This window comes from Rissa tridactyla, chromosome 1, assembly GCF_028500815.1.
Source record: "Rissa tridactyla isolate bRisTri1 chromosome 1, bRisTri1.patW.cur.20221130, whole genome shotgun sequence".
Classification (NCBI taxonomy): Eukaryota; Metazoa; Chordata; class Aves; order Charadriiformes; family Laridae; genus Rissa; species Rissa tridactyla.
Window position 1 is genome coordinate 196,832,463 of NC_071466.1, and position 26,483 is coordinate 196,858,945.

The 26,483-nt window shown below is 42.3% G+C and overlaps 1 protein-coding gene across 6 annotated transcripts in view; it reads left to right on the top strand.

Annotated features, from left to right (window-relative positions):
- The window catches only part of PLXNB2 (plexin B2), a 260,101-nt gene that overhangs the window by 200,001 nt on the left and 33,617 nt on the right, over positions 1–26,483 (top strand). For all 6 annotated transcript variants that reach the window (XM_054217236.1, XM_054213852.1, XM_054215554.1 and 3 more), the window contains 6 exons: positions 2,282–2,374; positions 3,551–3,638; positions 7,945–8,117; positions 10,394–10,542; positions 13,380–13,488; positions 26,233–26,369. In XM_054217236.1, the coding sequence (XP_054073211.1) occupies positions 2,282–2,374; positions 3,551–3,638; positions 7,945–8,117; positions 10,394–10,542; positions 13,380–13,488; positions 26,233–26,369 (749 nt within the window). The remainder of the gene's footprint in view (positions 1–2,281; positions 2,375–3,550; positions 3,639–7,944; positions 8,118–10,393; positions 10,543–13,379; positions 13,489–26,232; positions 26,370–26,483) is intronic.

Here is a 26,483-nt window from a genome sequence, read left to right on the forward strand (position 1 = left end):
AAGCCTCACGCAGCAGCAGCAGAATTTGAATGCTTTTGAAAAATACATGATATATTGAAATGTAGGGTAGGCAAAGCAAGGCAGCGTTCCTCAAAAAAGAGATTTGTAAGGTGCTTTAAAACTTGGAGTATGTAGATGTTTTCTGTAAAGCACAATGGCCTATTAACCTTTCAGAAAAGGCTTTCCAGAGCTCAGTCGGTAACGAAGAAGTAAAAGGTCTGTTCCCCTAAACCTCCCAGAGACTGGAGTCAGGCCCTTTACCTGGTTAAAGTGTGTGCTCCTCTTCAGCCCCAAGCCTTGGTGGGCTCTTGTGTCTGCTACCCAACCTGTCACAGTGAAGGTGCAATAGGAAAGGTTTCCACTGCACTAATTAAATAAAACCTAGTGGCCCGTGAGTTACCAGTGATTCCAGCATTGAAGAAGTAGCTACAAATAAATAGGAAAAGATCCTCATACACGAGGCTTAGATGACAGCAGGAGACAACTTACTAACCCTTGGAGCAGGAAAGAGGAATCAAGTAACCATTATTTTTTTGCCATGTACTCCAAGACCCAAGCCATTCTGGACAAAAGCGGGGACTAGTTCCTTACATCCACAGAAGGCATCAAAGTGAAGTTCTCAAGAAGTTGAACAAGGCCAAGTTCAAGGTCCTGTACCTGGGTCGGGGCGATCCCCAATATCAAGACAGGTTGGGGGGTGAATGGATTGAGAGTAGCCCTGCCGAGCAGGACTTGGGGATACTGGTGGATGAAAAATTAGATATGAGCCAGCAATGTGTGCTTGCAGCCCAGAAGGCCACTCGTATCTGGGGCTGCATCAAAAGAAGCATGGCCAGCAGGTTGAGGGAGGTGTTTCTGCCCCTCTACTCTGCTCTGGTGAGACCCCACCTGGAATATTGCATCCGGCTCTGGAGCTGACAGCACAGGAAAGATATGGACTTGTTGGAGTGGGTCCAGAGGAGGGCCACAAAAATGATCAGAGGGCTGGAGCACTCTCCTATGAGGACAGGCTGAGAGAGCCAGGGTTATTCTGCCTGGAGAAGAGAAGGCTCCGGGGACACCTCTTTGAGGTCTTTCAATATATAAAGCGGGCTTATCAGCAAGACAGAGAGAGACTTTTTATCAGGGCCTGTAATGACAGGCCAAGAGACAGTGGTTTTAAACTGAAAGAGGGGGGATTTAGATTGGATATAAGAAAGAAATTCTTTACTGTGAGGGTGGCGAGATACTGGAATAGGTTGCCCAGAGAAGTTGTGGATGCCCCATCCCTGGAAGTGTTCAAGGCCAGGCTGGATGGGGCTTTGAGCAACCTGGTCTAGTGGGAGGTGTCCCTGCCCATGGCAGCGGAGTTGGACTAGGTGATCTGTGAAGGTTCCTTCCAACCCAGGGTGTTCTGTGATTCTAAAAAGGTAAAAGTGGTCTTGTCCCCCAATGGGCTCTGATTTCATAAGTATTTACCAACAATACTGCCTGAAAATATCCTTGGTACTTATTTCTTTCTCTGGTTCTTCTGGCAAAGCTGTTTGCACAGCTGTGCTGTGGGACAGAGCAGAAGAATGACCAAGCACAGAAACAGTGTCATGGGGTGATGTGTTTGGTTTTTAGCCAGCTCAGTTCCTCAACTGAGTCACAGAACAACCAAGCTGAGAGTTTTGCCAGTGCAGCGCAGGTCAGTATGTGCTGCAGCCTAAAGGCAGGAATGAGTGGATTTAGGGCCTCGAGAGATGAGAGGGGGAAGAAGGTATCTAGGAGGCAGGAATACCCTTAAGCTAGTGCTGCCATCAAAGATTATCCTGTGCAAACACAGCTGGAGTTGTGGTGAGGCAGGAGAAACAAAGCCAGCAAGGTCTGAGAGATGTTCATTCCAGTTTTTCACATAATTCTTGAATTCCTGCTCTGCCCGGGATCCCTACAGAGAAAACCTTAAAGGGCAGAACTCACACAGCTCTGCTAATAACACATCTGATGTGTGAAGTCATCCAGGATTCACATCTCTTGGCTTTTTTTTATTGTTCCCTGAAACGGAGTGCTAGATATGTTCTTGCTTTATTTGTACTGCTCTAGTGCTTCCACCTTTAACCAATGTTGGAAGGGTGCAGCAAAGCAGCAGATTGTGCTGGCTCGATGTCTCACTGCTTTGTTTTCAGGAGATGACTTTAACTGGTTAGCCTTCTCCATTCGGTCATATTGCTTCCAGTGCTGACCAGGATATTGCCTGGCAATATTTTATTACGCCTGATGATGCTGTACAAATTTTAAGCTGAACTTTTCTCTTCCACAGGATAAAAAATTTGTGGTTGGAAACAGACAATTTGAATTCGAAGCTCTTGTTGATGAATCAGATGAAGGAAAATTTTCATTCATGAGTAAAGAGGTAAATGCAAAAATATGATTCACCTACCAAATGTAGTTCTTATAGTTCCAGTGTCCACATGTGTCCAGAAATATAGGGGTAATATTGGTTTCCTCAGAGAAGAAAGTCACCTCTTGTGGAGATTCTCCTTTGGCAGTAGCAGTCAAAGGCAGCAGCTTTGATTCAGAGCTCCTGCGGTCTCCCCTCAGCCCTCAATCCTTCTCCTTGATATCTTTATCTGTGCAATCCATGGATTCAGTAAACTGTCCCTGGAGGAATTCGGGACTGTTCCTTGTTTATTCTTCACTTTTTATGCAATCTGGTGAAATCAGTGAGGATAAAACATGAGAGTTTCAGAGCTTTCCCTCTCTGATTCATTATCTTTCCCATTTTACATCTGTAAAAATGGGAATGGCAACAGTATGTTGTTGTTTAACTACTGACTAGCTATGCTTCTTTCACTCTGGTTTATTTTACAGAGAAAGGAAATGGTATTCAAAAAAATAGTCTATTTACCAAGCCTAAAGTTGGAATCACAAATTTTATGCTGACTTTAACCTTTATGTCTTATAAGCTTACTAACAGAGCAGTTTTGAGAACTGATTAGCATTTATGCAGCATTTAAGCCTAGCACAAAGCATTTGCTTTATAAAGCCATTGTATTTTTCTTTGCTCTTTTTCTTTCCCTCCGGTTGTTATTGCTGCTGTCTTTCAACCTGAGCAGAAGCTCATGTCTTGGAGCATGTGAACCTTGTGCTTTGGCTATAACGAGGGGGTTGCACTGCAAAAGATGCAAGAGATTTCCCCTCCGTGTGGTGCGAGTCTGCCGTGCCCACAGAAGTAATGGGGCCAGATGGTGTGGGAAGGGAGAACTCAGCAGGGTCAGCAGCTATACTTACTGAATCTGAACAGTACCTTTGCTACTTGGATACTTATAATCAAATGTAAATTAAATTAATGTAAAGCGGGTATTCAGATATTGCTGTCCCTTGATACTTGAAAATTCCGATTGTGAAGAATTAGGTTCATTAAAACATTTTTCTGTAAGTGTATTTGGCCAAGATGAAAAAAAGACCATAAGGTTTGGGACAGTTTCTAAAACCTTCACAGCTCCAATAATTGAGTACCATAGAAAACACGTGAAATTAACCTTGCCAGATGAAGGTATAAATCTCTCTATTGTGTCATCTTTTCCAGTTCTCCTATAGTGCAAATGAAACCATACAACTTAACTTATCCATAAGAACAAGAACAGATAAGGTCAAGATTGACAGCAAACTGATGGGTAAGTAAGAAATACAGGATTAAAGGGAGGTTAATTACAGTAAACAGAAATCTGTTCCTTCATAATTTGGAGTCATGTGAATTAGAATGTTACCTTTGTAGGTTTTACTGGTTTAGGTGAAACAATTAAATCTGACAGATCAAAAGTTATTAATACTAAACTCATGAATTAAACATCAGTGTTGTATGTTTTAAAGGCTGTTTTAAATATGCTACCATTATTTTCAAGTTTGCTTTTGCTCTGAAGGGCGATCTTAATAGCGAAGCTTCAGAGTTCAGACGTACTTAAGTAGTTTGATTTATGTTTTTTCAGTGACCATTTCCCTTCCCAAATTAACTTCCCCCCTCCAATAGCAGAAAGGGGATCCTTCTCACTGCCACACATATGGACTTCACCTGAGATCTCAACTTTCAGCTGGGTCTCAGCTCAGACAGGTTCTGCAGTCTTTACATCTGCTGGCAATCAGCAACACACAGTGTGCTTTCAGCTGATTACTTTGTTCATTTATTTCTATGGCAACAAAAAGTATATTAAGTTTTATAGCACAAAGACTTGGTCTTCAATATGAATTGCTTATTTCTTTATTTTTATTTCTTTCAATGTACAACAATGAAGCAATTATGTCTGTGAGCCTGGTCCTGAGCTGTGGTGAGGAAGCTCCATCAAAATCGGTGGTGCAGGTGGTGGAGCTGGGACGTACCTTACGCTTCTTTGGACTGAACTTTAAGGAATAAACTTGCAAAAGCTGCGAGGCAACACACTTGTGATGAGTCAGTGTCAGGAAAACTAATACTGCCCCTGAGTAACGTCCCTTGCAGATTAAATCTTCAGACCATATTTTTCCATCCGTACAATATTTAAATTTCTTCCCTTTCTTGTTGGCAGCATAGAAGTACGTTTTTAGAAGATTTTCCCTATGTCTCTGTGTGCAGTGTTGAAAGCACTTAAAAGAGGACCTGGCATGAATGATACAGGGAGGTTGTATTACAGTCTCACACCATCCTAATTTCCATTCCAAAGGAATGTGGTGTTTAAAACTGCAGAATTTTGACCAAATATTCCCAACATCTTTCTTCCCAGTCTCGGAAAAACATAGAAAAAAAGAAGTAGCTAAATTATTAAAGAAATGTTATAATTCAAATTGAAATATAGAACCCTTGCCAGAGGGGAACTGAAAAATTATCAACAAATGTCTCTTTTTATTATAAAAAGGATTTTTTAAATCCAAATTCTCTCCTACGTTTAAATTTCCTTGCCATATGAAATCTGGAGCGTAATGTTTTTCATGCATCTTGAAAAGAATTGGCTTTGGGTATACGGTTGCTGCTGAGAAGCACCTTTGAACCTGCCACTGAAAGAACCCTTTCTTTGTATAACACTTAGTGAATACTAAGTTACGATAGCGTTTTTACATCTCTAGCCATCAGGGGTTCTGAACAGTATGAAATCCCATATATCCCTTTTATCCTTTGTCCTTTTTATCAATGATTTCACAGCTGGTATCTCAAGGTGATGGATAAGAGTCTGAGTCTAATGAGTGGCTTGCTGCTGGTACATTTAATGAGCTGATCAGTGAACAGGGGGAGTGTTTAATGCTTTAAGGCCGTAGCTTTCTCCGTTGCATTTATGCAATTGGATGTGAGGGACGTCAAGGCGTTGCAGCGCTGACATTGTTTACTGAAGGATGGGATGAAAATCCCTGACCAGCCGAGGCAGGGTAACAAAGTAATCCAGGAAACATGTTCCCATGCTGTATCAGGTAGCCATGGGGCGGCGTGGGTGGGAAATGCAGGGTTTAGGAAGGCAAGGGGAAGATTTGTTTAACAATATTGCCCACTCAAGTCCCTCTGCAGTAGCAGCCTTTCAGAGTGCTGGATTAAGAAGCAATCTGGTTCCTGCGAAAGCAGTTTTCAGCGTAGACATGAGGAAACTTTTCCTTGCCGCTGTCTGCACCGTCTCTTCTGCTTATAAAAGCAAACAGCAGCATACCGGGGCTGTCAGTCTGGTGCTTTTCCCCAGCATTATGTTCACATCCAACATACGGAGCGAGTAGTTAACACGCAGATTGTTTAAAATATTGCTTGGGTTATATTTGTTGCTCAGTGACTTCTGCATTGATGTGCTCAGTATATGATGCTACTTCTGCTTTGTGCTCATCGATTCCTTGACAATTCAAGATAGGGGTTGAATCAAATGGATGCTCTTTCTCATCGATTCACTCTTACAAATGCCAGAGTCCCTGGGCTTTGCATACACCTCCAATGATGTCTCGACTGAGTTTGGGCTGGTAAAGCTACTTGAAATCAAGTGGATATTCTGATTAGATTTAAGAAGGGTCAAAACCAGCCTTCATCATTGCATTAACTCCTCAGTGTAAGGGAAAGAATAAAAATGTGTTATTCTACTAAAGACGAGCTGTGAAACTGAACGCCCAGGTTTTTCAATATGCATCGTTTAGAGAAAAACTGCCCTTATGTGGTTGTATGCTCTCATGCAAGTGGCAGAGAGACTGTAGTCAAGTTTTGGGCATCTGTAATATCGTTCATGCCTGGTAGGGGAATAATGGCACTGCTGAAAAATAATGGAAAACCAGCATTCTCATTTTACTTTTTCATTTCAGTAGGAATCTGACATGGTAGCCTCTTGGAATTGGATTTAAAAACTAGTGCTGCTGCTGTTATCTAGGAAGATATCAAGTGCATTGAAATGTTAGTCACTGGATGGTGCTTTTGCTGGTGTGCTTCCTAGAGTCCTGCTTCTCTGAGAATAAAAGCTTTCTTTAAATAGACATTTTTGATGGCCTTTACCATATGCAGTCTCAAAGGATTTATCATAGTCTCTCTCGCCCACATCTGGTCGCCTCTGTTTACTTCGCTTTGCTTCCTGCATCTTTAAGGATGAAACTCCTTTGAAAAAAACCCAGTGTCACAAAGGGTACCATTTCTTGAGACTTAATGAGCACATAAAACAGCTACTGGAAAGGGGAGATGTTGAGTCTCTGTCTTGTACCCCCCACTCCCATCTGTGAGCATGTTTAACTCTTGAAAGAGCACAGGAGGAAACCTCGATAGTTTTCTGCTGTTCTGGTAAATTAAGTTGATTTACAAGAAGACTCAACAAGTGCCAGAGCCTCGATGGCAGAGGGTAAGGCTATGTGGCCAGAAAAAAAGAGCAGGCAAAAATAGAGAGAAGCAGGGATGAAAGGAAGGAGCAGAAAAGGAGGGAGTAAGAAGTTCCCCTCTATGATAATTGGCTCACCTTCCCAGGGAAGCACAGCACCCACACGCCGCGTAATCTGTGCAACTTGCATGCTTTCCCTAGAGAAACTCGTGGCATCTTTTCAGTCTGTTTTCTTCTGGGCTAGCTCTCCAGTGCATCTCCAAATGTTTTCTTCCAAGCCCAGGCTTTCCTTCTGGTGCTGAACCACCCAGCTATGTCTCCAGGCTTTGCATCTATTTGGGAAAATTAATTTTGTTCAGTGACTGCGCATCATGCTAGAGATTGATGGGGGCCAAAACATGGTTAGTGTCTGGGCCAGTTGGTGCGTGGTTCATCAGTAAGAGGGGCATGACTGTCAGACCTGATTTCTTGGCTCAGAAAAACTAGAATTAAACTCCACTACAGAAGGAATAAGGCGTACATCAGGATGGCAATTCAAGACAAAAGTGAAAACAAAGGCAAGAAAACAGAGAAGAGTGGAGAAACGAAGAGGTATTAACTTGAACAAAGGATAGCACTTCATTAAATGTTAACTTTCTTTTCAGTTCAGGCTTTAGCGATGATTGTGCAAAGGTCCAAATGCCCTGGAAACGGCCAACAAAGGCAGCTCTCTTCCTCTAAATACGCAGCTGGCAGCGGTCCCATGCCAGCTGATATCTGTCCCTACCAACAGCCATGCAGAGTTTATACCCTTCCACATCTTTACTCCTGGTACACCAGGAGGACCTGTTTCTTTGGGCTACTCTTTGAGCACTTGTATAGGCAGGTTCATTGAGGACAGGCAAAGAAAGAACTTTGTACTTCAACATTTTCACAATGCCGGCATGACAAAAATGCGTTTGGGTTCTATTTGATAGTTTATTCATACTGCGCACATGGACAGATTTCGGGTTTTCCCATACAGGGAAAAATACAGTTTTCTCTCAGCATCATTCAGGGGTTTAGTGCAGAGCGTGTGTATTCTTCACACGACTCAACTGAGCAACGGGTAGGCTTTGTACATAGGGTTAGTTTTCCTTCCTTTAGTATACTGAATATCCTTAAAACAGAGGAAAATGTCTAAGTGCATTTACCGTTCATATTTCAGTGACTCTGTACAACTGCTCTTATGGACGAAGTGACTGCAGCTTATGCCTCGCGGCCCATCACGACTATAAGTGCGTCTGGTGTGAAGAAGATGGCAAACCCAGCAAGTGCGTTTATGAAAAACTCTGTCACGCTCCTCCCACCGACACGTGTCCTCATCCAGAAATCACTCGCGTAAGATTGCTTTTTTCTCACCCCACCAGTGTATTATTTTTCAGGAGAAAGCATCCAAGCAAGCTCATACTGAAAGGCAGTTTCTTTCCAAGGGTGTTAAGTAAGCCTCTGAAATAGCTGCAAGGAAATAATGCCAGTAGCGATGTGTGTGAGAGATTTGTAAAGACTCAAAATAAGAGACTGAATGGAGTCTTTGAGAGTCCTTGTTTTTCAAGCCCTGTCCTCTCTGTGCTAGAAGCCAGCCTAGCAGTGTAAGCTTAAATGTGGCACTTGGTTCTTGGGAATTAACATGAATTTTTCTTCTCTCTGAAGTCCTTTCTACCTGAAATAAGTCTGTTAGAGAGGTTCACTGCTCCTGGAACTACAAGCAGTTAGCAGGCTCATTAACAGGCTTCAAACTAGACTTTTAAATAGTATTTAATAAGGGAGCAGGTTGTTTCTGCACTACCATGTGTTTTGCAGGTGTCAGTGATATTTTCCAGTCCACACCGGAATCAAACCCGAGGCAGTAGAAGTCGAATGTAAGAAGTCAGAGAGGCCAAATGTGCACCCCTGACTTACTCTGCGGTTGGAGTATTCACCCAGGGTGAGGGAAGAGTGTTGTCCACCTTGGTGGACCAGTAGCCAAAGCAAGAAGTGGTAAATCCTTGTCCTTTTCAGCTACAAGCCAAACGCTGTTTTTCTGGGCATAATTGCCAAGAAAAGAGTGATATGTACTTCCACTGGGCATATCCAAATTGCTGCAACAGTGATATCAGTACTTTGAAACTCAGACACGGCGTTTGATGAGAACATATCCCAAGCTGTCACAAAATGTGGTAACTGTGTGACAGAGACCGAGAGCTGTAACAGGGATGTTTCACTCAAATAAGACAGAACTCTGTAATTCCAAATCCTATGGCTCAAACTGGTAGAGATGCTGAATATCCTGAGGCTGCGCAGTTCGAGGTGCGGTGTGGGTACAGGCAGACCAGCAGATGCTGGACGAGGTTGGCCATGATGGTGTGTCTAAGAAGAAATGGCAGGTAAACAGTTGAAGTCTGCCAAGGAAAGCAAATACCCTGAAATCTCAACAGAAAGTGTGGCGAAGAATACTTGTGTGATAGCTGTTCCCAGATAATGATGATTTAAGTAGGAAGGAAAAGGAAAATTAAGAAAAATAAAAGTGTTTTCACCTGGGATACTGTTTGTACGTGATTGTGGATTAAATACTGGATACTGAAATGTTTGGTTTTTTCAAAGCCTTTGTTAGCTTCAGATTTGGGCAAAATATTTGGAAACATTTGCACAAACCGTTGAGTCATTTTTCAGCTAGTTGATTTGTGGGTTGAGCGCAAAGGGATGGTCAGTGGGCAGAAGTTTTAGGAAGTTGAACCAGTGGAAGAGCAGAGCGAGTGATTCTGCTGGGCAGCAGGCAGCACCAGCCATGTCTCTGTGCTCAGACTTGCTTAGATCTAAGAAACTGTGATTTTGATGGAGCAGACATTAAAGTCCGGACTTTCAGAAACTGTATATGTTTGGCTTCCAATTACTGCATTTGGGACTGTGCAACCTCCCTCTTCTTGATGGTAAACTTGCAGCCCTCCAAAGCTGAAGACCTGGAAAGGTCTTGCTGGAGGTGCTCCAAATAGGAAAGCAGGTTAGTCTCCCAACAAATATTCAGAATTCAAGTGCCTGCTCAGGCCATATTTCAACCTGAGAAGTCCACTGCAACAGCAGGATTTTCTCAGTCCTGATTTTAATTGCAAATTATTTAATTAGCATCAGCCCATGTACTGCAGCATCCTACCATTTGATGCAGTGTGGAAGATCAGGGGACTAGGGGAACTTTTGAAGACACTATGTGGGGCAGCACCGTGTGTTAGGAAGGTGCTCTGTTCTGATGTGAACCTAAAGGGAGAAAATCATGGCAAAAAAATGCTGGAAAAGCTCTGTGGAATGATTGCGAGAGGAGCCCCATCCATTGGCTTTTCAAAGTCACGGTGCTTTAGTGGAGGGAGCAAACTTAGAGTAAAGACGAGGCAAGAGTTTTGTACGTAACAGTCTGCCACAGGAGACACAAAATCCGCAGCTGATGAATACTGGTTCTGAGCTAGCAAATGATTAATTAACATTAAAAAGTTTCATAGCCTGTTTTTGTGGGGGTCCGACAAGAAACATCTTTTGCATTTCAAGTGCAGGTAAGTCAAAGTAGCTTTAAGTAATATGGAAGAGCAACATGGTCACTGCAGTATTTAATTTTGCTTTTTTTTTTCCTTTCCCTCCTGCAAACACAGATTGAGCCAAAAACTGGACCACTAAGTGGTGGAATTCTTTTGACCATAATGGGATCTAATTTGGGAATAAAAGCAGCAGATGTAAAAAATATAACAGTGGCAGATGAGGAATGTCTTTTCAAAGAGGAATTCTACTCTGTTTCCACAAGGTAATTGTTGGATATTTTTCACAAAATTTTAGAAGAAAAAAGGAACTTCTGTGCATTTTCAGGAGAAGATCTTCCTGTGGTTATACAAGATTATCAATAGAAGAAAGAACTGGTGCTATATACCTGCAATATTTCTGAGTCTACTTAAAATTGTTATAGATTCTAATACAGCAACAAATTTACAATAGCGTAGTACCATCCTGCTTCTGATTTTTTCCTTATTTTTTTGAAAAGCTTTCATAAACTATTACTGCAGATATCTCAAGGCTATTTATTTGTTTTGAAATTAAAGGCATCATAGGTGTGCATCTAGTCATTAAAATCTTTGCTAAATCTGAAGCACAGTGCAGCCAAGCACACAAGATTTACGGGAAAGTAGGCAAAGCAAGAGGAAGCTTACATCTTTTTGGTTTAGTCCAGCCACAAAGTTTCCTGGGGGCAGGGAGGGAGCCCGGAGCTTGGGTTCGGCTTTAGATGACTAAGTTTCATTGCAGAGCGAACAAGTCCATGGATGTTGAATTGCCTAAGCAGGTTGGTAGATGTTTTGTGGATTACTTGTCACACTCTTAAGCAGTGTCAAAAATTAAAACAAAGTGCCTAAATTCTTCTAGGTGGTGAGGTGTTTACTACAGATTATGTAGTAATCGAGCATCAACCTTGGCTTTCTTTCCCTTCAGATAAAGTGTAATACAGTGACATCTTGCTGTTTCTGTGGTGTGTTTTGAAAGGGATTTTGAAGATACCTAAGTGAGTTTTTAGCTTTTGAAAAATGTTTAGCTTTAGTCAGTTTGTGGATCAGGCATTTAGAAGCTTCCCAAGTCCCTAGGATTTAAGAATGTGTGTATAGCTGTATATCTCTTACTGCTTCCCAAATCCATTGCTGTCACTCGTGCGTTTACATGTGCATCACCGTCCACAAAATTCCCAACTCTTTTACGGTCACCTTTTCCCATTCCCTATTTTCAGTGTTTGCAAAAGCTGCACTGAATTGCAGCATAGCCTTACAAGAATTTCCCCAGCCTCCTGGCTTTTTCTAAAGCTTTTTGATATTTTTAAATACGTGGAAAGGAGCCAGAACTGAGATGACTGGTTCCTTGTATCATAGCAACATTACTGGTTTCCTAAGCTCTGCTAGTGTGGTAATGGGTGAGAACAAATGCAACTTGCATAATGTAATTTATCAACAAATTAAGGAGTTTTGAAGGATGTTCTCCATTAGGGAAGCCTTGAAAAAGAAGTTATTCAGAATCTCCAAATAGGTATCTATAATTTTCTGTCTTTTTCTTCCTCCATTCTTTTGTTTTATTATTACCTTCTTTTATTTAATTTAATAATAATAAAAAAAATAGTAAGTACCTGGTCTTGTTCCCCTGTCCTTCTGCAGTGAAAAGCTAGTCATTTTTAGGAGACAGTTGCTCCCATGGGCAGGAGAGCAGTGAGATTTAAGGCACTTAAGGCTGCTTTCTGGCTCTGCGGTGATTTAATTGTTGGCCTTTGAGAAGTGGTGTTCTCATTCTTTGTAGTTTTCCATTTGTAACGTGGGGGAAGGGAGGCAATGCCAACACTGGGGAGGGGAGGGAACTTTTCTCAATTAAAATCCCTGCTAACCACGTTACAGCATTCCCCCCACACACACACACCCCTGGCCCCGGCCCCCGACTGCTTTCCCTTGACATATGGTAGAAATTCCTCCAAAGGCACCGTTTCCTGTTTCTGCCTGACAAGAAGATACAACTTCCAAGAATACAGTAGAGAGATGATGAGGAACAGACTCAGGCAGCCGTACACATGCCAGGACATGCAAGAATTTAGAGAATTTTGTCCATTTGCCAGTACCCAGGCAGAAAAGTCTGGAGTGATCCGCAGAGGGACTTGACAATCCTTTTATTATAAGTCCCGATTTAAGTACATTATACCCAGTAATTTGGGGTGGTTGGTTTGTGGGTTTTTTTTCTATTTGAGTGGGCTTTTTTTAAGCAGTCGTGCATTGCTTAAGGAAGAATAGCAATAATCCTGGAGGTGAAGAGCAAAGGAAATGAGCAGTGATCCTCGGGGTGTGTCCTGTGTGAAAGCCCGCGCAGGCTGCAAACATTATATACGTCCTTATCTCACTGTATTATCAGCTCTCCATTAAGCATTTGTCCCAGTTTTCAAGCGTGTCGAATCCTTATTGCATTTTCATGCTTGTGTTCTGTGGATCGCCTGTTTGAAATAAAAAATTTAAACATCGAAGCTATCGCTCAGCAGCAGCGTTAGTTAAGGCAGTGTTTTCTTGGCCAGTATTCCTTGACCTCTGGTTTTGCGTGGGCTACCTGAGGATTTATTTTCAGAGAACAGTAATTCCAAAGGTATTTTGATCGTCGGTGTGAAAATACAGCAGTTAAAAGCTGAAAGGTAGCAGGATGCACAACAAAAGTATTAGCGCTAAAATGCTCAAAGTTATAAGAAAGCTGATAGCCTGATTCTTACATCAAGGGCAGAGCGTGTGGATCCTTTGGTTTTTTAACATCACCAGGTCCGGTGAAAACCTTGTGTAGGGTTGGAGAGGTTCATCTCTGACTTGTGGGCTGAATTTGAGTCTTCTGTAGAAGGCACCTCTACTAACAGGCTGCTAAAGTAGCTGCTACGTACAGTGCTCATGTTTCAGTTTTACCTTCCTTTAGATATAAAATATTCTCGGGTGATTTGCTGGGAATCTGATGCAGAGCTCAAGTACCTTGTGCAGGATAAAGCAAAGTTAGTGCTTTTGCTGGCAGTGTGTGTGGTAGCTCATATACATTGCATTGGTATTGCAGCTGTTACTTCTAATAGATTAAACTTACATTCTTTCTTGCTAGGATTGTATGTCAAGTTGGACCAATGAATGAACCAAAACAAGGTCAAATCGAAGTTAACATCAATGGAAAATTAGGTAGATCACCAAGTGAAGTGCAGTTTACATACCAGGTAAGTGCATTTTTTTCAGTGACCTGTTTTATACCTTGTGCATGACTTAAGTTAGAAGTTTACCTGTTAAGCACAGTCTCGCTTGTCTTTTGTCTTGCAAACTTTGTTTCATCAATAGCACTATCATTCAAGTACGTTAGAAAACATTTAACTTGAGCATTTCTTTATACAAAAGGTGGACCGAAAAATCTATTCTGACCAATAGATCCAGAGCCTCAAAATAGGATGATGTTGTTTGCAACTCAAGTTAAAAAGATATAGAAGAAAATAAACTAATTGTCTTATTCAGTAGCGACACCATATCTCTTTAAGTGTCGCTATTGCATTAAAAAAAATCAGCACTGCAAAAAATTAGGTATTCTTTAGGCACAGTTAGTGCACTATTTTAATCACTATGTTTAGTCTAGCCAGTGTTCTTAATTACAAGAATGGATGCAGAGCAGCTGAAGAATAAGTAATGAAGGTACATTAATTTTTTAATAATTTATTTCATTCAAAAATATGGCATGCAGAGCCACAGACAGCATGATGTGTGTTCATGTTACACGTGTGCTTTGTTTTCAGTGTCACTATGAAGGAGAATTTCATTTGTTTCTTAATTGCTTTACCCCAAATGTGGCCTCAGATTATAGCTGGTTTAGCCTGTGGTTTTAGCAGGAAGTAGCTTTGTCTCTATCTATGAGGTCTTCAAAATTTATAAGAGCCTGTGATAGTTGAGAAGTTTAAATAATCTCTGTCTTCATATTGATACTTAAAATTAGGTCTATAAATTGTAAATTTGTAAAACATAAAGAGTGGGTTAGGCTTTTATCTTCTCCCTTATTTAAACTTTTGTCTCATTAATTCTTGATATCTTCTAAGAAGGAAAGAAGTCAGCAGTAAGAGGTAGAATAAATCAAGAATGACATTCAACTGAGAAGAAGATAGTCTTGTTTTCACAAAACAGGGTAGAAGTGAGCTTTCCATGATTTCCAAGAAAATACCTCCTCTCCCTGGTGGTATCTCTGCAAAAACACACCTTTTGCTTGAAAATACCCTATGTTCTTTCGTGGAAATGTAAGTTGCAATTAAGTCTTTCTTCATAAATCTCATTCATTCTAACCAGAGAAGAAGAACGTAATCTCCCGTGTTTATGTGTTTGTAGTCTCTAGGACAGAGGCTATGACAGTAAACCCTACATGAGGTGAGATTTTGACATGAACCCATTTTGTTGGGTATGTTCTACACCGGTTCTCCTAGGCTTCTCCTGTGCGTAAGGGTTCCCCCATGGTTTCCGTGAAAACCACATGAAGAAGTTGAGTGTGTTGAAATGTAATCTGGAGCCCCCGTGCAGGATTCAAAGCCTGTCTGTGAACTTGTGCTGGTGCGGTTCCCTGCTCAGCACAGCTGGGAGGCGAGATAAGCAGCCACTGCTCTTGGCTCCTTGATTGCCCATCGGTGAGGCACTAGGAGAAGCCACTGCACAGGTGTCATCCAGGTGGATGCCCAAACCACAACAATGGTTTCCTGCAAGTCCAGGACTTCCTCTGTGCCAGTATCTGCCTGCACTCAGGTTACTGAGCTATCAGATACCTAAGCTGACTGCCAATAAAGAGCATTTTTATTTACTGCAAAAATCTTGTCATGGGGACTCTGTATACAAAATACAAAGCAATGACAAGTAATACAGTTCATGCCTTAAAACTGGTGACATTGGTTTCTAGTTTCATTTTTCTCTATTCCATGAGAAAATGAAGCCAACTGTGGACTGCAGTAGGATTGAAGTCAGTACAGGGGCGTTGCACTCATGTGCACCTCTACAAGTGTGACACAAGCGCTTTTGGTGTGAGAACAGACAACCAGAGCAGACAGTCTCGTCAGTTCAGTTGTCTTAAAAGCTACAATCTTGTTTTGCTGCTGTTTTCAGGCAGTTCTTTGGTGACTTCTTTCAGCAGACGTGTGAAATCTGTGCTTTGTTTAAAACCTCTTCTATTCAGTTTATACAAAGGAAAGAAAATATTCTTCTTTACAAGAACCTCCCTAAAATAAATTTTCTGTTATATACTTTTCCCTTTCTTTGGCACATTGGCTGCCCTCCTGCTGGTAATTATCACTGTTTGTACTGTGTGCTGTGATCACCCAAAGCACAAGAGCTTTAGCACAAAAGCAGTGACCACTCTCAGTGTGCTGCGTGGCGGTGCAGGGCAGAAGCGCACAAGCCGTGCCCAAGGAGACAGTGCAGCTGCTCAGCCTGATGTGTCTGTGTACACTAGAGTTGCATCCATGCTCCCCACGGTCTCAGCCTCATACGTGTGACTAGTGTCTACCACCAAAACCACAGTCAGTTTTCAAGGAGAATGGGTAGGAAAAGACATTTTTTATGATGAGTGTGGTGAGACACTGGAACGGGTTGCTCAGAGACACTGTTGATGCCCCATCATTGGAAGTGTTCAAGGTCAGGTTGGACGTGGTTTTGAGCAACCTGACCTAGTGAAAGATGTCCCTGCCCATGGCAGGGGAGGTGGACTACGTGATCTTTGAAGGTGCCTTCTAACCCAAACCATTCTCTCTGATAAGTACTATTACATTTGTCTGTTGTTGATACCCAGCCTGAATGATGAGATGTATTTTTAAAGCTGGATCAATGAGGATCAATAGTCAGAACAACTTGGGGCTTAGACTTGTGCTTCTGCCCCAGCACGGCGCATTTCTGAGCCAAGGAATGCATCAGACCTCCGTTAAACGGGTCAAAAATCCAGTTAAAAGGGAAGCCACGGTTTCAGTTTAAAAATATTTCTGAACTCAAATGCCCTGGTCCACAAGAGTCTGTGCTGTGCAGTAAATAGCTCGTCAAAACTTGCCACATAACAGGGGAAGAAAGCTCCCTTTCTCCCTACCTATCACAGTTTCTCTACCCAATGTGAGTTCTCGTCAAGTCCAGCCATTCCAGCAAAATTAAATTCTGGTAACCCAGTCCTCCTCCGCTGACATTTCTCTTGTTTCATTATAAGCAGGATCACGCAATAACCAGTCTCCCGCTTAGTGAAACAGAAATGAAGTGATGCTAAATTTTAATATCCAGCTATGTGGTACCTCTGGAGCACTGACAGCTTGGCTGGTCTCTAAGCAGGTGGAGCAGTGGCATGGCTAAAGGCCAGTCCTGCTTTTTCGCTTGTTTTTAACTTTATCTGATTTGCTTGTTCCTATGGCAGTGAGAAGCACTGTCAAAGGAAGGGGTGAAGCTTTTCCTAGGTATATGGTCCAGATTTGCTGATCCCATTGAAGCGTGATTCCTTTCTCAGAATACCTTGTCTGCAGACTCGAGCCACCAGAACGAGAGCTTGCAGCCAGTTCTGGCATCTCCAGCGTCTGTTTGCAAGAGTAATTCTGGGACTTTTAGGCTGTGCAGATTAAAAAAACTACATGCTTTCAGAAAACTCCAATAACTGTAAGATGATGAAATTAGCGGTAGGACCTTTCAAAATTGTAATGCATTTCTGAGGCGCTGGAGGTAGTTTCGGGACTTGCTTGGAAAAAATGACTTCGGTAAATTGGGAAGTTTCTTTATCTAAACAAGATGAGATGGATAACGAAAAAGAGGAAGAAAGGGGGATAAATTAGGGTCTGATCTGAAAACAAACATGAAGATGACTATTCACCATACTGGAAGTCTGAATGTGAACCTGAACAGCACAGTTACATATAACAGGGTGCACTCTTCCACCTTAATCTGCTCCCAACCTGACAGTTTCCTCTTACCTTCATCCATCCTCTGCTTTCCTGCTTGATGTTTGAAGCAATTGCTCTGGGAGCCCTCACCACTGCAGTGCCATTAGTGCCACGAGGCTTTTGTGAAGGGTTTTAGCTCACATCATAATTTTTCTCCATGACTCTTTACCTCAACATGTGCATTTTACGCTGTAGTTGGGGGTTTTGGGTGGGGTTTTTTGGGGGGGTTGTTACATGCTAGTTGCCATTATGATTGATGCTGATGAACCGCATATCCGCCGCAGCCTGGAATTGCTTCCAGAGAGGGGATCGTGGCTATTTTATTCTTGAGTCCTGGAGCACATCTTGTTTGTGTATCAGCCTCCGTGGGGGCCAGGAGAACTCCTGGGTAGTTGAGAGTTTTAGGGAAGTGGCCCTTCTTCATATGGATATTATTAGACTTAATTCTCTACCATCTGAGCTATGCACTTAAATATGAGTCCCACCATCCAGTGCTCGTGGTTCTGCTTGAAAGCTGCCAGTGAACACTGGCTGTATCGGTCATGCTTGCTTCCATTTCTCCATCAAACCTGTCAGCAAAGCTCTGTGGTCTTTTCAGAAAATCATGTGGTGTCTGCCTCACGATAAAAAGATGCTGCCTGCAGTCCAAAAAATTAGTTGTGTAAAATATCAACCCTTCGCATAAGCACCTCATCCACAGCAGACAGCACACAACACGCATTGCCAGGCAAATGCACTTTCCCGGGCACCTGGAGTGGCTGGAAGCATTTGATCGGCTCACATGGTGTGAGGTTTGGATGAAGCAGCCCCGGGAAGGCAGGACTGGGCTCGCTTCTCTGCTGTTGCAGAAGTAACCCAGGAACCGAAGCCTGGCTTGTGCTGTGGATGCTGTGACGAGGCGAGCTGGTGGGTCAGGTCAGCCACTGTGGCGAACACCAGGCTGCCAAGAGCGCACAATGGAAATTCTCTGGTTGAATATCCTGTGAGTGGGTGGCTTGTCTGAAGAAACAAGAAGCAGGCTCCTTTGAGTCTGAGAAAGGAGGGAAGTGGAGGGGGAAAGAGCAGTTCCTAATCACTTGCATACCCCATTCAGAAGCTTAATTTAGCTCCTGTGGTTACCTTTATAGTCCATGAAATGACATTTTGACCTCCAAGAAGGTGGCCGGTGTCTACAGCACTTTGTGGGCTATGCCTTCAGTGCCTTTAATTTTTGTGTGTGTTATATGCAAGTGTTGGCAGAATAATTTGGCTTTCAATGTGGTGCAGATAATTTTGGTAACAAATTAGTTGTTTCACAGACCGGTTTCGTGAGCCAGAACTTATTGCAGCTGGGACCAGGATGAGGAAAGGGAAAGGTTACTTGTGGAGGAAAGGATGGGTGAGATAAACGCAGGCCAATAGTGTGCTCTGCACATTTGTGAAAATCTTATTCACGTGTGGGTGCAGTGTCATCAGGTCCTTGACACAGCATCCCTGTGCTCTGCTTGTGTGGAAGCACAAGAGTCCATTCCTACTTGTGAAGGTGTGCACTTGCATCAAAGGCAAACCCCCAGCCGGAGGTCACTGCCTACAGGAGCTGGCAGAAAGGAGCTTAGGAGGCTTTGCCATTTGCTGCCCATCATGTCCATTTGAACATATCCATCTGTTGCTGGCTTCCCCTCGTGCTGCAGCTGGCATCTCTCATGGCATCACGGGGATATACTCTGCCACCGTCCTCTTTTCCCTCCCCAGTTGTCTCTCTGCTTGTGGCCTGGCACATAGACTTCATGCCAAGGTTTCTTTGCATCTCCGTTAGGCTCCCATCCTCTGTTGCCTTCCAACTGTTCCTGAATTTCTGGCCCCTCTTGTGATCCACCAGTAGCGTCCTTGGTGGCTGGTTGTTTTTCTCTTTGATTTTCTGCATTAGTGAAGGATAAAGGGTAACCACTTTCATCTCGGTGGTGTAGTTCTTGGGCTAGAAACTGCCTACCACAGATGAATATTATAGTAGATAATACCCCTATTTATGGAGTCATGCCCAGGAATATAAAAAGTTGAGGGTGTACTTAGTGGGAGACGAGTGGAAAAGTAGAGAAATGGAAAAAGAAGACATGCAGAACCTAGGTGATGCTCCACGGGAGTGCACTCCTCTTGTTCTTGAATACTGTGCAAGGGACCAGAATTGAGTTGGCTGGACATGACAGTGTAAACCAGGAAAGCTGCAAAGCAAACAAACCCAGTGAAAAAGAACACAAATCAGCTCGCCAGATCCGATCCCAAATACAAGTTGGGTGAGTGAAAAAGAGACTGGAGGAATGGTTCTCTTTTGCACCTGCATATCTTTAATTGGAAAATTGCAAAAATTGGGAAAAAAAAAAAGAGAATAGCAGTAACCCCACTGATAGCCAGGTAAAAGCTGTGCTTTGCTTTGACACCAGCAGATCCCAGAGATCTAAAATGCTGTGAGCTCTCTGAAGCATTTTCAGCCTGTAAAAGCTATCTTTTACTAAAATTGTAATCAGAAACCTGAAGAAATAAGAGATCACCTTCCTAACTGTGCACAAAGACTAACTGCAAGTCATAAAATATTAAAGATGAAAAAGTTCATTCTAGATTAATAAACAGGATGAAAAATGGAAGAGCTGAAATGCAAATGCTCAGAGGGTCTGCAGTAGCTGTGTAAGAGCAGCAGTCATGTACACTGCTAATAAGTAAGTTCGCATCTAAATGTGATGATAAGTGGAACAGACATGGAGGTAATTTACCCTCTAGCACGCAGAAAGCATGAAACTACAATGGAAAATAAATCAGCATTTCTGTGGACAGATTTGTAAGTAGGAGGCAAAAGATACAAACAGAGCAAGCAAAGAGAAGACTTCTGGCTGCGATTAAGAAAACAGGACACTGGAAAATGGCCTGAGTGTGAAGTCATATACATACTTAGGCCAGTGCAAGCTCTTTTGCCAGTATTTTTCTCTTTTTCTAACCCATACCTCTGTGCTACCGAAGCACAGAGGTATGTGTGGTACCGAAGCACCCTCAGAGAACATACTGTTGCAAGACTATGACATTACTGTGAGGCAAAACCAAAAAATACCGTTTGTGAAGCTCAGGTCAGTCCCTGATGCAAAGATAAGGCAGTGGCACACAGGAACACGAGTGGCACATAATGGAATTCATTGGTATTACAAAGAGAATAAATGAATTTGCTAACAAACAAACAGCGCTATTTGAACGTTACATACCTCAAACAATGTACAAGGACTGAGAAATTGCCATTGTCTTACTGTTTCGAATTGGAGCAGATAACCACTGCTTTCAGGGAAACCATATCAATGGGATGGGCACCAACCACAGTCATAAAACAGAAGAGGTAACCTATTCGTAGTATCATTATCCATCCAGCAAAGCTGCCTAATGGTTATCAAAGCACTGGGAAAACTGCTTATCAGTTCAGGAGTGCTAACTCAGCAGTCAGTACAACATGGGAAGGTTGGGTTGCTGGTGGACTTTGAGACCTCTAGCTCAACACGGTTACACCTAAGTAGGATTTAAAGAAGATTTGTATGTAAGACACATAAAATGCTCATAATTCTGATGACTCGCAAGCTACAATCTGCTCGAACCTACAAGCAAGAAATCCTGTCAAGATCCAATTATTTTTTTCAGGATAAACCATGCAGTAGGGAGAAAGTTACACTGTTGACAAGTTGGGACTAGATGATCGTTGTAGGTCCCTTCCAACTGAACTGTTCTGTTGGGTTCCAAACAGCACGGCTGTGGATGTACATGTGTTTAACCAAACTGCAAATCCACTTCCTACATGACATGAGCATGAAAGCGTAAGGTGGTGGGGAGTCCCGGCGGTGGGAAGTCCCTCCGCTGAGAGGTGGCTTACCAGACGCAGCAGGAAACAGGCCACTGAACAACCGACAGACGTTGGAACAGGCAGTTTTTTAAACTAGACTATCAAGAAACCCGCATAACAATGTAAGCTGTTACTGCCGAAAAGATTTATGCTTAAACATCGAACTACCTGGAAGACACGAACAATATTTGCCTGGTGACAAAAGGAGAACTATAGATCACTGAACCCTGATCTATTTCGAGCAAAATAAGAAAAAGACTGAAATATATGTGAATTATGGTTTCCTACACTTTAAGGATTTATAAAACAAGGGTTAAATTAGTGTTTGCAGGGTTGTTTAAATTTTACTGTGTCCATGAGAAATGAAGTATTGCCAAGTCCTCACAAGGGCTGACGTTTTCCAGAAGAATTATTACAAGGCTGCTACAAATTCCATATAGGACACATAATCAAATGTTCTGCTTAACCTCATAATTGCACCGAGCGCTGCGGTGTGATGTTATAGTGGTGCGCTGCGCTGCAGTGTTATAGAAAGTGCAACTTCCCCCGGGCACCTTCTAACTGAGCGAACAAAGATCCCGAGGTGCAGAGGGCTGATAATGGAAGCAGGGTATTTATTATGACGGCAGGCGTACTTCTGGTTCAGAGACTGAAATGAGAAAAGGGCAGACACAAGGAGAGAAGAAATCCATGTGGGGATTTTGAAAAGGTGGCATCACTGATCTCGCGGCACTTGAGGTCCGGGGTTTATCGGTGCTGTTTGTAAGGGCTGATCATTCAGTATTGCTCAGGGTTGAGTCCAAATTAAAGGGAGTTGCCTCTTGGTAAAAGCAGCATTTTTATTATCCCTCAAACAAAGTTTGCAGTGAAGGATTTACCCTTTGCCCCTCGTTTTCCTCTGCGAGGGGAAGGAATCTCATGCAGGGCTGTGGTAAGCGACGTAGAGCTGTGGGTTAGGTGCAGCTTTGATAGACTGCATAAGATAAGACTGTGTAAGATAAGACCTGGCAGTTTCCAAAGGTCTGAACCTCTGTGTCCCACTGGGCAGTGCCATGTCAGTTGTGGGACTTCTCCTTAGGTAACACGATTCTTGTTGAAGGCCTGTGCCACCACTGACAGTATTTTTTCAGATTATCTCGGCATTCAGCAAAATATCTTTCTCCTGCTGATCCTAGCTGCCTAATTGCAGTTTTGAAAAATGCTTTCCGGTTGAGCATTTGGATGAACCAATTTTTTTTTTTCTGTATTGGAACTCTTAAGAAGACCGCTAGGTGGGCCCGATGCAGCTTTGCTCTTTGAGCCATCCATGAATATTTTAGAAGAGCACTAAAACTTGCTCGTAGCACATTGGTTTTGCAATAAAATTGTGATTTAAAATTGTTACAATTCTTGATGATTTATTTTAACTACTTATTTTTTCTGGCAGGTCCTTAAAAGGCAGGGAAAGGGGGAAAATGCGAAACAGAAAATAGCAAGTAAAAATTAATTGAATCGTCTTCCTGACAAGTTTACAGTAACAAACAGTTACTATACGATGCTTTTCTTAGCAGTCATGCTGAAGAATTCCTCTGCACACAGAGCACAGTTCAGCTTCTCCTTATTAGATCATCTTTATGAGACGTCCACGTTATTTGGTCTCTGGAGAGCTCTTGGTATTTGCAAAATCACTTTAAATACGTTAAATACGCATACTTTGAATTAAGCTGTTTTAAAAGAGTCCTTTGAGGAGCTGCTGGAAGCCCAGCAATTAAAGAGAAAATAAGGGTTAAAACAAAACTATCCCACCTCCTCCTTAGCTGCTACCTGCCTGCGCTCCCAGAGTGGTTCTTGGCCTCGGTTTTCCATTCAGCCTGAAGTGAAGCTGAGATGTGCTGAGCCCGTGGTGGGGCTGTGAGTCGTGGGTGGCATGTTCTCCCGTCCGGCGTAGCTGGGCTTTCACTTCCAGCATAGTCAGATTCTTGCTAAGAAAAATCAGTTTCTGGGGAAAATGGAACAGATATTTGTTTCACTTCCCCCTTGCTGCTGCGTTACTCGGAGATAACTTTGCTATTTGGTTACCTATCTATTCCTACGCCTGGGCAGGCAAACGTGGGCCACCACTAAAAGGTCCCCCACAGAAAATGGTGCTGGATGGTTCTGCTTCAAGTTCACGGCTCGCTCGGTATTGACTGGTTGGTAGCAACAGAGCCAGCTGACGCCCTGCCAAAGTTACCCATCAGATAGCCCAGCAGAGCTTTAACAGGGCAATTATTTCACATCTTTGCAGGAAGAAAGGAATATGACTGTCTAGCAGAAGTTCTTAGCAAGCGTCCTTTCATTTTTTATGCGGAGGTTACAGAGAACAGTGGTGTGTGATGCTTCAGAAACCTTCTCTGCTTCCTTTCCTTCCTAAGTCTCTGCTTGAAGGCTTGGCTTTAAGTGGCTTCTTGTTCCTTTCCTTCCTAAGTCTGTCCTTAGAGGCGAGGCTTTCAGTGGAGATAGTATTTAGGGAAAAGGCTACAAGTTTTAAATGGTTTTTCTGAGGTTTAGGGATAACGAATTTGTCCATACTGATTCTTTAGTGGTTCTTGGGGGATACTTTCTTCTGAAAGCTTATCCCAGGCATGTTATGCAGCTAATCATTGCTGTGGATTTTTACTGCAGATAATGCAGTGGTCCAACATGCTTATTTTAATTTTTATATATATATATATTTATAGCAATTAAGCAAAATATTTATATATATTTATAGCAATTAAGATTTAATTTTAAGTCAATAAAAGGGGTGGTTTTCTGTCTGTGTGGTAAGGTTACACTTAAAGTATTTGATACGGTTTTATAAGCAATTTATATGTAACATAATTATATAATAATATATATAAGCAAGATATATTTTATATGCAATTTTGATTGTCATTATTAGCAACAAAGTTGTGTTACAAAAAACCACAAATGAGCCTTTCTGTGAAGCACATGTCCAGACTTGTGTTAATTTAAATTTCAAGTGTGATTTTTTTAAAACTGACCTGTTCCAACTTTTTACTTACACTGGTGTGACTTATTTCAATTTAGCTTAAATCAGCAAGCAATTAAATCCAAAGAAGAGGGTTGTATAGACCTAAGCGAGCAAGTTTTAGTCAACTCTGTTATATTGAACCAAGGCTCCTTTTTGCTTACAAAATGCTTTAATATGACTTTGAGTCACTTCCCTACATAAAATCTTGTAACCCGAGCGATGTATTAAATTAAAATGAAATCAAAGGTTAGTGCATGAGAGCAGTCATATGCTGCAGCGATGTACATCTTGAGGAGTGAAGGGTTTACAAACAGATTTCTCTCTGGGAAGAAAAGCAATTGACACCCAATTAGCGTTAAAGCATATTCCTAAAGCTCAATGACTTGAGAGCAAATTACAGTTGTCATTGTGGATTTGTGAAGTGTGCTGAACCATGATGCATTCCTTCAGAGGGAAGTTGCTCAGACATGAAAATATAAAACAAGCACAGCAAGTATGAGTTCCCCGTCTTTCTATAATATCTGTCCTTCAATAAAACAAATTTGTAAAGTAACCAGGAGGTCAATTGGATGCATTTTTACAGATTCCTGCTGCTCGTTAAAAACCTGTCGATGGCTCACCGAGCTTTGAACTGAACTGTACAATGGTCCCCCTCCTCCCTGCCACTCGCGGGCCCTCAGTGTTGTAGCTGTGAGCTGACACAGAGATGGCATCTGTGCCTGAGCGAAACAACGCGAGGGAAAGGGTTTTGCTGCATGGCTAGTGAGCTGTGGGCCTCTTGCTCTCTGTTTTTTGAGCGGGGCTTTTCCACCTTAGACTGGGAGATCAGTGCAGTGTGATGGTGATCAGGGACACCTTCACCAGCAAGGGAAGTTTTCAAACTTCTTTGCTCTTGCCTTATTTACGTATGCTTCAAGCCTGGACTTTATTATCAGCAGCAGATGTCATTTTACACATATACATGAGATTGGCAAATAAGCTTATTGCTTATTTGGCTCATTTAAGGAAAGCTTGCGTTTGAATATGGATGAAGAAGCAGTTATACATCAGAAAAAGCATGACCTGCTCCCAGCCCCCTTAAGCTGTTGATCTGGTGTGCCTTGGTAAATGCAGTGTCCCTCGTAGCAATGTCCCTGCCGCCTGCTCAGACCTGGCATCCCGTCTGTGTGCGTGGTGCGGGTGGCAGCTGGCCATGTGGGACCACCTTGTGCCTGCAGCCACCACCCCAGCACGAGGGCTGCGGCACGTCCACGGCCACCACCAGGCCACGGAGTCGGTGATCAGCACTCCCCTGGAGCATCTCCTGCGGCTTGCATGGCTTCGGTCATCCTCGTGATTCAGCAGCTTCAGTGTTGTCCTGAATAAGGGATGCTTTTCTCAATGGGAAGCTGGGACTACTTAGCCATGAAGTAATTAAATCACACTGTTCGTGAAAAGCCCTCACTGTTAATTTACAGTATTTGTCATAGCTCCCGGAATACAATCACAGAAACAAAGACTGAATTGAGAACAGAAGGAGGGAACTTATTTGAGAAATTTAAATATCCAACAAATTTCGTAACAATTTGAAGTGTGACTGCTTGTTTCAATTGGTTTTAAGAAATCCGCTCCAAGGCTCTAGGTGCATAAAGAAAAGTGTAGTATTTTCTGATTTTCTTTCTTTGCAAGCTTAGTGCTCAAGAATAGGATAACAATTTTACCACAATTAAGAGCCTTACAAGATAAAGGGAATCTTAATATTCTTTCTGTTTGGTACCAGTTTTGAAACCTTGCTTTGTCTCTCCTGTAGCTGACGTGGAATGTAGGAAAGGGTAAGGAAATGTGAAGATAGACTCAGCCATAAGGAAGAAATAAATCGTAAAATGAGTGTGAAAACAGGGAATCCAACAGGAAACTCTCGCAAACTTAATGGCAGCTAACTATATTTTGTAAATAAGGAATTGAAATTCATATAAAGCCTTGTAAAACACAGCATGGAAAAGATATAAGTGTATTCACATCATCTGTCACTTCTTCCTTCAGCATGAATAATGAAAGATTTTGGTTTATTTTGTTTATTTGTCCGGTTTTTATTATTTTTTTTTTATTATTTTTCAGGTAGTAATATTAAACTTCTATTAACCGTTATACCGATTAATACTGGTGTAAATTTTATTTTAATTTTCTTCATTAGTTGACCATCTCCTCTTTGCAGGAACCTCATCCTTCTCAAATAAGACCTGAAAGTGGCCCACAAGCAGGTGGAACAAACCTTACCATCACTGGCACAAACCTGGCCACCGGTTCCAAGAAGGATGTTCACGTTTCAGTCGGTAGCCAGCCTTGCAATGTGTACGTACCCTGAGTAACTAACAATACCGAGCTGTATCCTAACGAAGCATCGACCTTTTCTGGCCTTTAGAAATTTAACAAATCCATTGTCTATCTCTTCATGAATCATCCCAT